At 51.0% G+C, this 12,055-nt stretch overlaps 1 protein-coding gene across 1 annotated transcript in view; it reads right to left on the bottom strand.

Moving 5' to 3' along the window:
* The window catches only part of LOC119972907 (piezo-type mechanosensitive ion channel component 2-like), a 1,374,210-nt gene that overhangs the window by 305,266 nt on the left and 1,056,889 nt on the right, over positions 1-12,055 (bottom strand). Inside the window, 1 exon segment of the mRNA XM_038810453.1 lies at positions 6,356-6,521. Coding sequence (XP_038666381.1) covers positions 6,356-6,521 — 166 coding nt within the window.

Genomic DNA, 12,055 nt, shown 5'->3' with positions numbered 1-12,055 from the left:
TCTGACGCTGAACATAATAGCAGGATATGCCACCCAAAGAGAACTTTACAAGTTTCTGACAGCAAACTACACTCTGACCCAGAGAGGCAAGGAAGTCCATGGCACTGGCTTCTACATCAGCCTTGCACGGTCATACACTGTAATGCAATGAGAATTTACCTGGAGAGAAAACAGCAAACATGAGCAGGCTATATTTGGGGATCATTTTGGTGACCTTTCGAAGACCCATTCTACACCATCCAGTGACCCATCCGTGGGTCGCGACCCCCACTTTAAAAATCACTACTCTATATGACAGTTTGGCCAGGATTTTCTGCTCCCATTCGCATCAGGTGTGATGTGACCATCAATTCACTCAAGACACGAGAGGAAGTAAACTGTGGCTTTAATCGACTTACAACTGAGCCTGCCTGCGATCAGAAGAACTGAGGGCAGACTCACAAGACTGCAGCACTTTATACTTCCAGTAGTGGTAGGGGCCATGGGCGGAGCCATGGGCAGAGCCAAAGGTGGAGCCCTGTACAAGCTCCTCATCTCCCCGCTGTGGGCAGAGCCGCGCGACGGCTCACAGACGGAGCCACAGGGACACAGTGATACACAGTGTGAATTATGCATTATACATTCACCACATTCACCCCCTGTAAAAAAAATCAAGTCGGCGGGGGTGCCGGGTCTACAGATTGAGTCAGTCCGGTGGCCGAGTCGTCCGCTGGGATCGGCGGAGTACCGGGGTTGCAGCCGCTTCGGATGGCTGTGTGCTGACGGGCGGTGCGGATCTGAGGGTGGACTCGGGGGGGGGGGTTTGTTCAGAGCTTCGTTCCTGACCGGCGCGACGGGTGAATGGGGGCGCAGGAAACCTGTAGGCATGGGAGCGCAGGGCATGGGGGGTCGGGTGTGGTGTAGTCTGAGGGGTACCTCAGCGGTGGTGGTGGTGGTGGATCCTGCAGGCGCCAGGTCCCGGAGGGAAACGGTGTCCTGACGGCCGTCGGGGTGTTCTATAAAGGCGTAGTGTGGGTTTCATTGTAGCAGTAGTACCCTCTCTACAAGTGGGTCCGTTTTATGTGTCCGGACGTGCTTCCGAAGGAGGACAGGGCCCGGTGTCCTCAACCAAGATGGAAGCGAGGCCCCCGTGGTAGTGCCCCTAGGGAAAACAAATGATCGCTTGTGAGGGGTCTGATTAGTGGCTGTACACAGGAGGGACCTAATTGCATGGAGCGCGTCAGGGAGGACCTCCTGCCAGTGGGAGGTCGGGAGATTCCTGGACCGTAGGGTCAGTAGGACGGTCTTCCAGACCGTCGCGTTCTCCCTCTCCACCTGCCTGTTCCCCCTGGGGTTATAGCTGGTAGTCCTGCTCGAGGCGATGCCCTTGTCGAGCAGGTACTGACGCAGCTCGTTGCTCATGAAGGACGAACCCCTGTCGCTGTGGACGTAGTTAGGGAAACCGAACAGAGTGACGACACTGTGCAGGGCTCTGATGACTGTATGGGAGGTCATATCGGGGCACGGGATAGCAAATGGAAAACGGGAGAATTCGTTTATGATGTTGAGGAAGTACACATTACGATTGGTCAAGGGGAGGGGCCCTTTGAAATCGATGCTCAGTCGTTCAAAGGGCCGGGAAGCCTTTACCAGGTGGGCCTTGTCTGGTCTATAGAAGTGCGGTTTACACTCCGCACAGATCGGGCAATTCCTGATGATAGCTTTTACCTCCTCGGTGGAGAAAGGCAGATTTCGGGCTTTGATGTAGTGGGCGAGCCGGGTGACCCCCGAGTGGCAGAGGTCATTGTGGATAGCCTGTAATCGGTCATCTTGCGCGCTGGCGCAAGTGCTGCGGGACAGGGCATCTGGGGGCTAGTTGAGCTTCCCCGGCCGATATATGATGTCATAATTATAGATGGAGAGTTCGATCCTCCACCTCAAGATTTTATCGTTTTTTATTTTGCCCCGTTGCGAGTTGTCGAACATGAAGGCAACCGATCTCTGGTCGGTGATGAAGGTAAACCTCCTACCTGCGAGGTAGTGCCTCCAGTGCCATATGGCTTCCACAATGGCTTGAACTTCTTTTTCGACTGAGAAGTGTCGAAGTTCTGAAGGGGAGAGGGTTCATGAGAAGAAAGCTACTGGTCTCCCTGCCTGGTTCAGAGTGGCAGCGAGAGCGACCTCTGAGGCGTCGCTCTCCACCTGAAAGGGGACGGATTCATCCACTGCCCGCATGGCGGCTTTGGCGATGTCCTCCTTGATGCAGTTGAAGGCCTGGTGGGCCTCGGCTGACAGTGGGAAGAGTGTGATCTTAAATAGTGGGCGGGCATTGTCCGCATACTGGGGGACCCACTGGGCGTAATAGGAGAAAAATCCAAGCCACCTTTTGAGGGCCCTGGAACAGTGAGGGAGAGGGAGTTGTAAGAGTGGGCGCAGGACCCCGTTTCCCATGACATAGCCGAGGATGGCTAGTCTGGTTGTGCGGAAAACGCATTTCTCCTTATTGTATGTGAGGTTGAGTTTCTGGGCGGTTTGGAGAAATCGATGGAGGTTGGCGTCGTGGTCCTGCTGGTCATGGCCGCAGATGGTGACGTTATCGAAATACGGAAACGTGGCCCGCAGCCCGTACTGGTCCACCATTCGGTCCACTGCTCGTTGGAACACCGAGACCCCGTTCGTGACGCCAAAGAGGACCCGGAGGAAATGTAAGAGGCGGCCATCTGCCTCGAACGCCGTGTAGTGGCGATCCTCCGGGCGGATTGGGAGCTGGTGGTATGCAGACTTCAGATCCACCGTGGAGAAGATGCGGTTCTGGGCGATCTGGTTGACCATGTCTGCAATTCAGGGGATGGGGTATGCATCGAGGTGCGTGAACCGGTTAATGGTCTGGCTGTAGTCATCCACCATCCGGAACTTTTCCCCAGTCTTGACGACCACCACCTGAGCTCTCCAGGGGCTATTACTGGCCTCTATGACTCCCTCATGTAGGAGCCGCTGGACTTCGGCTCTAATAAATACCGTGTCCTGCAGGCTATACCGCCTGCTGCAAGTGGCTATGGGTTTGCAGTTAGCAGTGAGATTGGCGAAGAGTGGAGGGGGGTCGATGTTTAGAGTCGCTAAGCTGCATATAGTGAGAGGGGGTAGGGGTCCACCGAAGCTGAGTGTGAGGCTTCTAAGATTGCATTGAAAATCGAGCCCGAGTAGGAGGGGGGCGCAGAGGTCGGGGAGTACGTACAACTGGAAGTTAGAGTAGTTGGTGCCCTGTATTGTCAATGTCGCAACGGTGCGGCCTTGTATTTGGACCGAGTGCAATCCCGAGGCGAGGGAGATAGTTTGCCGTGCTGGGAAGGTAGGGAGCGAACAGCGTCTTACCAGGTCTGGATGAACGAAGCTATCAGTGTTCCCGGAGTCGAAGAGGCACGGTGTCTTGCATCCGTTGATCTGAACGGACATCATTGAGCTTCTGAGGCGTTTGGGCCGCGACTGGTCCAAAGTTGCGGGTAGTCGGTGGCTTGATCAGCAGTGCTGGAGTGGCCCCGTGATGACTGTCCGCGGAGGTCGTAGCCGTCGATATGAACATCGAGTGATTGCCAAGATGGTGGCCCCCGTTGATCGCACGGGGCGGGTGATGAAGAAGATGGCGTCCAAGATGGCCACCCCCGTGGATCGCACGTGGCCGGCGGCGAGGAAGATGGCGCCCAAGATAGTGGCCCCCATGACTTGCACATGGCCGGCCGCGTGGGGGAGGATTGCCAAGATGGCGGCCCCCATGATTCGCACATGTCGGGCGGAGGCGGAGTCGGCAGACACGCTGCAACATTGCGGGTTCTGCAGGCCTGCGAGTTGGGGCAGCGATTGCTCTGGATAGCGGGAGAGTTAGAGGGTTTAGATTTAGACAGGCAAACCTTAGCAAAATGTCTTTTTCGACCGCAGCTGCTGCAGGTCGCGTTGCGGGCCGGGCAGTGCTGCCGTGGGTGTTGGGGCTGACCACAGAAATGGCACGATGGCGCTCCATAGTGGGCGGGTGGCCGCGTGGCGCAGGCCTGAGGCAGTCTCTGGTCGGGGGTCCACGATGGGGTTGCGTGGTCGGCAGGGAACGAGTTCAAACTTTGAAACGCGACCTCCAGCGAGATTGCTAGTGTTACTGTGTCCTCCAGGTTCTGGGCCCCTTTTTCGAGGAGACGCTGGCGCACGTAGTTGGACCGGACCCCTGTAAAATACACATCACGGACAACGAGTTCCATATGCTGGGAGGCAGTTACAGCCTGAAAGTTACATTCCCGTGCAAGAGCTTTTAGGTCGCGCAGGTAGTCCTCTATCGACTCAGCGGGGCGCTGGCGGCGGGTAGTGAAAATATGCCATGCATCAACTTCATTTACAGGCCGCACGTATAGGCGGTCGAGTATAGCGAGGGCTTCGGTGTACAAGTCGGTACTATCGAGTTGCGTAGAGATGCGATGGCTCACCCGTGCGTGTAGGAGACTGAGTCGACGCAGCCAGGTAGGCCTTGAAGCACCGAAGCCAGTGTAGAAATATTTCCTTCGCTTCTGCAGCCTGCGGTTCGAGTTCCAGTCAATCAAGTTTGAGGGCTGATTCCATGGTGGTTTTATAAGTCGATTAAATTGATGCGACCATCAATTCACTCAAGACACGAGAGGAAGTAAACTTTAATCGACTTACAACTGAGCCTGCCTGCGACCAGAAGAACTGAGACCGCAACTCTTTATGCTTCCGGTAGTGGGAGGGGCCATGGGCGGAGCCAAGGGTGGAGCCCTGTACAAGCTCCTCATCTCCCCCTGTGGGCAGAGCCGTGCAACGGCTCACAGACGGAGCCCACAGGGACACAGTGATACACAGTGCGAATTATGCATTATACATTCACCACAAGGTGGGTTTGGTGACAGGAGTGGATAATATCGCGCAAAGTGCAAAGCCACGTTTTACGATGGATCTGATTGTCTCCTCCCCGTCAGTGACAGGCAGTGTTTCCCGGCGTTGAACATCGGAAACCTCACTGTAATAAATTATCATATGATTATCCAGCTCGTACACTGGAATCATGCTCCCTACTCCCCCATCAAAATAATCATCCACGGCAGCATGATAGCATAATGGCATGAAGTACGACTAATCTCCAAAGGCATGAAACCTGGTGAACAGATCTGCCAGGGAAGCTCAGAAAAATTCAGCGCTTAGCAGCGAAAGGGTCATGCCCAGGTACTGCCCAGGCACCACCATGGCACTACCCCAGCACCCTCTGGCAATGCCAGGAGTGCCCACTTGATGCCCAGGTCATGCCTGGGTAGTAGACAGGTGGTTCCAGGGGCTGCCTGGTTAGTGTGGGGGGTGTGCCAGGGGGGCATCTGGGTGAAGTGATTTGCTCGCTGTGTGCTGGGGCAACCTTTAAAAATGATGCATTGAATCATCGAGTGTCTGAGTTTTTTTTTAAATTTTAGATTACCCAATTATTTTTTCCAATTAAGGGGCAATTTAGTGTGGCCAATCCACCTACTCTGCACATTTTTGGGTTGTGGGGGCGAAACCCACGCAGACACGGGGAGAATGTGCAAACTCCACACAGACAGTGACCCAGGGCCGGGATTCGAACCTGGGACCTCAGCGCCGTGAGGCGGTTGTGCTAACCACTAGGCCACCGTGCTGCCCTTTGAGTGTCTGAGTTGATGGTGGGTCGGGCGAAAGAGAGGCCGCCCTCCTAGAGATGATCTCATGAGACCCATGCCTTGACGTTTTTTCGCAGAGTTCCGCGCTAAATGGCAGAGAACTCTGCCATTGCCATCGGCAGCTTCAACGTTGCTTTTCCTGCCCGACATTGGCCTTTGCTGATATCAGGGAAAATCCCAGCTGTTGTCTTTGTTAACAGTACAATGCTCTTTAATAGTAAACATAATTACATTTGCATACAAAATATTGTATGGAGAGACTGTACCATGAATAAACCTCCATTAGATTTGGTGATTTTATTTTATCATATATAAAAAATAATCAATAACTAATATTATCATGCAAAAAAAACCTACTCCATTAAATAAATGTGCCAGCACATGCCAGGAACAATATATAAATGTTGTCACACTGCCCCTTGAGGGAGAGATGACTGGTGGTGATTTAACCTAAGGGTCACCACACGTCAGGTGAGGGACAAGGTTGAGAAGATCTTGAATAACCTCAACCGGTATGGGAACTGAACACCAGCCATTGGCTTTGCTCCACAACTGAAGCCGTTGGCTTCGCTCCACATCACAAACCAGCCGTCCACCCAACTGAGCTAACCGGCCATCTGAGATCTATCTCCAACTAAATATGAAATATGAAATGAAATAAATATGAAACATTGCAATCAGAGTTAATGCTTTACCTGCAATGGATGAAGTCTGGTACTGGGTTATGTTGACTAAATGTGGCTGCATCCAAATCTCTGCAAATCTCCACATTATCCCCAGCAACTATCCTCACAGCTGCTCTATTTTCATCTTCAAACACCTGCCACTGCAGTGATGCACACAGCAACATCATGAAGTCATCTGAAGTACAGCAAGGACATCTTAGATTGTTTCTATCAGAACATTTTAAACTATTCATGTCACATAAAGAATGAGTTTCTGCATGCTTTTTTGTAATATTTTATGAATGTAATATCATACCCCCATTAAGAGAACAACCTAATATAGCAATCAATTTTCCTTCCCCTTTTCTGAAAAGCATACTATCTGTGCACATCCATGGAATGTCTTTATTTAACACATTCCTCTTTCTAACCACACTCACCAACCAAAAAAAAAGAATCAATTTTGGATTAGGATCTCACCATGTCAGAAACTATAGGCAAAACAAAACATTGATTAGAATGGACTGGTATTCTCTGGAGTTCAGAGGAATGAGAGGTGATCTTATTGAAATATATAAAATTCTTAAATGAACTTGATGGAGTAGATGATGAGAGGTTACTTACCTTGGGCGGAGAAGCCAATTTCATGATAAGGTAACGGCTATTGAAGACTGAGATAAGGACACATTAAATTACTTAGAGAGTTGTGAATCTTTGGAATTCTGTATCTAAGAGGATTGTAGATGCTCAGTCATCGAGTACATTCAAGTCAAACACTAACAAATATTTGGGTGCAAAGGAAATCAAGGAAGATGGCGATACAGCAGAAAAGTACAGTCGATGCAGAAGTTCAGTCATGACTTTGTTAAATAGTGGAGCAGGATCAGTGAACTGTTTGGCCCACATCAATCCTGTTTGTCGCTAGTCATAGCAATGTGTTATGAACTGCTTGGGATATTTAATCTTTCCTTTTTGTTTGTTTGAAGCATTTTGCTGCTGAGTTGCATTTGCTCAGTAGGGTCTGAATTGAAGACAACTTCATTTATGACTTTTAATAACCAACAGTAAACTTTATCTGCTCTTCCTGACAGAACCATGGAATTGAAAAAAAACCATAGAATTCCTACAGGGCAGAAGGAGGTTATTCGGCCCATCAAGTCTGCACCGGCCCTCTGAAAGAGCACCCTACTTAGGCCCACTCCCCTGCCTTATTCCTGTTACCCCACAACCCCACCTAACCTGCACACCTTTGGACTCTAAGGCACAATTCAGCATGGCCAATCCACCTAACCTGCACATCTTTGGAAGGAAACAAGAACACCAAGAGGAAAGCTACACAGACATGGGGAGAAAGTGCAAACTACATACAGACAGTCATCCAAGGTTATAATTGAATCTGGGACCCTGGTGCGGTGAGGCAGCAAGGCTAACTACTGTGCCAACATGCTGCCCTTTTAATTATGGGCAGTTACATCCTCTAACAAAGGTTACTGTGCATCACTATCTGCTACAAGTGTTATCAAATAAATTATATTTGTGTGTATCAGCTATAAAATTACTTTTGGACATTACAAAATAAATGTTAGTGTTTCTATAATATGATCTACATTTCACAAACAAGTTGTGCATGGAAAGAATGAGGCGTCAAGGTAATGGTGAAAAGAGGCAGAAGCACAAATTTTCTCATTGAATTGATTACTCAACCATGGATATTTTTATTGGGCTCATGTCAAAATACCGTGTTATTTTTGGTTATAAATAAATTTATGCAGCCCTTTCAAAGGCAATTTTGCAGCATGCTTCAAGACTACATTAAATATAGCAGAGCAAAGTGATTGTTATCTGTCACACCCATTTCTGCACTTCAGTATGGATGCCAAATAGAAAAGATAAAGGCCGGGATGTTCCTGTTCCATTGTGATGGGACCTGCTGTGGGAAATTTGAAGGTCCAGTCAAATGCCCATTGTCTTTCGGTGGGACCAGACTCCTGGTGGTGGGTGGGGGCGGAACATCTGCCCAAAGTTTTAAATTATTAGGAACAGAATTTTTTTTAAAGGCTAATATTAGAAATATAAGAAAGATGTTGCTGCAAATCCCCAGCTATTAATATTTCATAAAGTTTGCAGTTCTCGGTTCTGTTATCTGCATCATATTGAATTATTTCAGTTACTGAAAAAGTAAAAATTTCAATTTCCATAACTAGCACAGAAATATTTAAACATAAAATGTGTCTTACAAAACAATTGCAGATAATAGGGGTGGCTTGTGGCACAGCGGTGAGCATTGCTGCCTCATAGTGCCAGGCACCCAGGTTCAATTTTGGCCTTGGGTGATTCTCTGTGTGGAGTTTGCACTTTCTCCCCAGTCCAAAGATGTGCAATTTAGGTGGTTTTGTCATGCTAAATTGCCCCTTAGGGTGGGATTGGAGGAATAGGGCAGGGATTGGGCCTAGGCAGGGCAGTCTTTTGCAGGGTCGCTGCAGACTCAATGGGCCAAATGGTCTCATTCAGCACTGTAGGAATTCTATTATTCCATGATGAATAGAAGTAAAATAAACTTCTACTAAGTCATCGTTGGTTTGTCAATTTGGAATTAATTGAAATTTGGGACAGTTGGGAAGGCTTTGATATAGCCTTTATGACTTTTTTTTAACAAACAATTTTATTGAGGTAGTTTTTGGGTTTGTAAACAGTTACAGACATCAACAGAAAGAAAGCAAAAAAGGCAAAAATGTGCTAACATCCATGTACTTTCAATACTTCAATCGTAACATACTGCACAAGCCCGCTCCTCTCCCACCGGTACTACCCGCCATTTTATCACTCCTACTCTACTCTACCCACCCCCCCCACCCCCTGCTGACGCTCACTCTCCCGCAAAGAAGTCAATAAATGGTTGCCACCTCCGGGCGAAACCATGTACAGATCCCCTCAAGGCGAACTTAATTTTTTCCATACCCAGGAAACTCGACATGTCCACAAGCCACAACTCAGTCTTCGGGGGCTTTGAGTCCCTCCACGCAAATAGTATTCGTCGCCGGGCTATCAGGGAAGCAAAGGGCAAAACATCGGCCTCTTTCTCCCCCTGGACTCCCGGGTCTTCCGAAACCCCAAAAATTGCCACCCCTGGACCCATCGCCACCCTTGTTTTTAGCACCCGAGACATGACGCCCGCAAATCCCTCCCAGTACCCCCTAAGCTTAGGGCATGCCCAAAACATGTGAACGTGGTTCGCTGGTCCTCCCGCACACCTAGCGCATTTGTCCTCTACCCCAAAGAATTTGCTAATCCGAACCACCGTCATGTGGGCCCGGTGAACGACCTTAAATTGGATCAGCCCGAGCCTGGCACATGTCGCGGTCGTATTTACCCTACTCAGGGCCTCTGCCCACAGCCCGTCCTCCATTTCCCCGCCTAGCTCCTCCTCCCATTTAAGTTTCAGTTCCTCCGTCTGGGACCCTTCCTCCCTCATGAGCACCTTATAAATATCAGAGACTCTACCCTCCCCTTCTTCCCTCCTAGAGACTATTCTGTCTTGGACCCCCATTGGCGGGAGGCGTGGGAAAGATGGGACCTGTCTACGAACAAAGTCCCGTAACTGTAGGTACCTAAAATCATTTCCCCTTCCCAGCCCAAATTTCTCCTCCAAGCTCCTCAAACTCGCGAAGCTCCCTTCCAGGAACATATCGCCCACCCCTCCCCCCCCCGCCCGCCGCCATACTCGAAACCCCCCATCCATACTCCCGGGGGCAAACCGATGGTTGTCGCAGATTGGCGCCCAAACCGACGCCCCCGTCTCCCCTATATGCATCCTCCACTGGCCCCATATCCGCAGGGTCGCCACCACTACCGGGCTGGTGGAGTACCTGGTCGGCGGCAGCGGTAGAGGAGCCGTGACCAGGGCTGCCAAGCTGGAGCACCTGCACGAAGCCGTCTCCACCCGCTCCAAGATAGACCCCATACCCACCATCCACTTCCTTATCATAGCAATGTTGGCCGCCCAGTAATAATTAATCAGACTCGGCAAAGCCAGCCCTCCCTCGCTGCGGTTCCTCTCCAGCATCGCCTTCTTCACCCGCGGGGATTTCCACGCCCAGACAAAGCTCATGATCATCTTGTTAACTCTTTTGAAGAAGGACTGTGGGACAAAGATCGGGAGGCACTGTAGCGCTGAGGCGAGGGGACCTGGGGCGCGATAGCGGCGACCGTCCGGGACTGACACACCGCTGCAAAGTGGCCTTTCTTGCCACAAGCTTTGCAGGTCGCTGTGCGGGCCGGGCAGCGTTGGCGAGGGTGCTTCTGTTGACCGCAGAAGTAACAGTGGGGACCCCCAGGGGGTGCGGTGCGGCGGGCAGCGCAGGCATAGTGCGCGTGGGTGGCTGCTGGGGGGGCCGTTTGCGGGGTCCACGAGGGGTAGGATGGATGGGCCTGGGGGGCCGTTTGCGGGGTCCACGAGGGGTAGGATGGGTGGGCCGAGTGGCTAGCGGAGTAAGTTCGCGCACTACGGGAGGCGGCCGTCATGGAAAGCGCCAGGGCCTTTGCAGCCGCGAGGTCGGGGGCAGCCCCTTCCAGCAGTCGTTGCCGGATGGGGTCCGATGCAATGCCTGTAACAAAGGCATCGCGCATGAGTAAATCAGAATGTTCCGTGGCTGTGAGGGCCCGGCAGTCGCAGTCTCGTACCAGAGGTATAAGGGCCCTCCAGAAGTCCTCAATCGACTCACCCGGCTGCTGGACGCGAGTAGAAAGTTGATGCCTCGCAAACAGGGTGTTCGCCGATGGTGAATAGTTCTCCTTGAGCAGTTCCATAGCTGTGGTGTAGTCAGTCGCATCTCGAATTAGCGGAAAGACACTGGAGCTAAGTCTGGAGTACAGGAGTTGCTTTTTCTGAGCCTCCGTCGGGGGAGGGTCCGCTGAAGTGATGTAGGCCTCAAAGACTGCAAGCCAGTGAACAAAGTCTTTTCTGGCGTGAGGCGGACTGCGGATCCAACTGCAGACGGTCAGGCTTGATTCTGATGTCCATGGTGAATGGGAAATCGTACAACAATAAATTGTAGCGCTAACAATTATATTCAAAGCCGAGAGACTGGTTCAATAGAGGCTTTATTGTTGTACAATGTTGTCCCTCCATCTGCAACTGTAGACTGAGGGTCTGCGTGGCTCTCATACATTTATACACAAGCTCCCTGTGGGCGGAGCTAGCCGGCAGGGGCTTACCGGAGGAACCTGTATTACAGGTACAGGCATACAACCCCCGACTGCAAGTACGCATAACTACAGTGGTTATCACCACAGGCACTGAAAAACAAACAGAAATCTAGGGAGGATTGTCATCTTTACAGTCTGCACCCTCCCTGCCAGCGACAGCGGGAGTGCATCCCATCTCCGAAACTCTCCCTTCATTTGCTCCACCACCCTGGCCAAATTTAACTTATGCAGCCTGCCCCAGTCTCGTGCCACCTGGATTCCCAAATACCGGAAATTTTCCTCAACCAGCCTAAACGGTAGCCCTCTCAATCTGTTCTCCTGGTCCCTTGCCTGTACCATAAACATTTCACTCTTGGCCGTATTTAATTTGTATCCTGAAAACTGGCCGAACTTCCTCAACATTCCCAGTATACTTCCCATCCCGGCCACTGGGTCCGACACGTACAGGAGCAGGTCGTCTGCGTAAAGAGAGACCCTATGTTCTACCCCGCCCCTCACCATCCCCTTCCATCCCTCTGCGGTTCT

Source organism: Scyliorhinus canicula, chromosome 10, assembly GCF_902713615.1.
Source record: "Scyliorhinus canicula chromosome 10, sScyCan1.1, whole genome shotgun sequence".
NCBI lineage: Eukaryota > Metazoa > Chordata > Chondrichthyes > Carcharhiniformes > Scyliorhinidae > Scyliorhinus > Scyliorhinus canicula.
The sequence above is the reverse complement of the archived record's forward strand: the minus strand, read 5'-3'. Positions and strand labels throughout refer to the sequence as shown.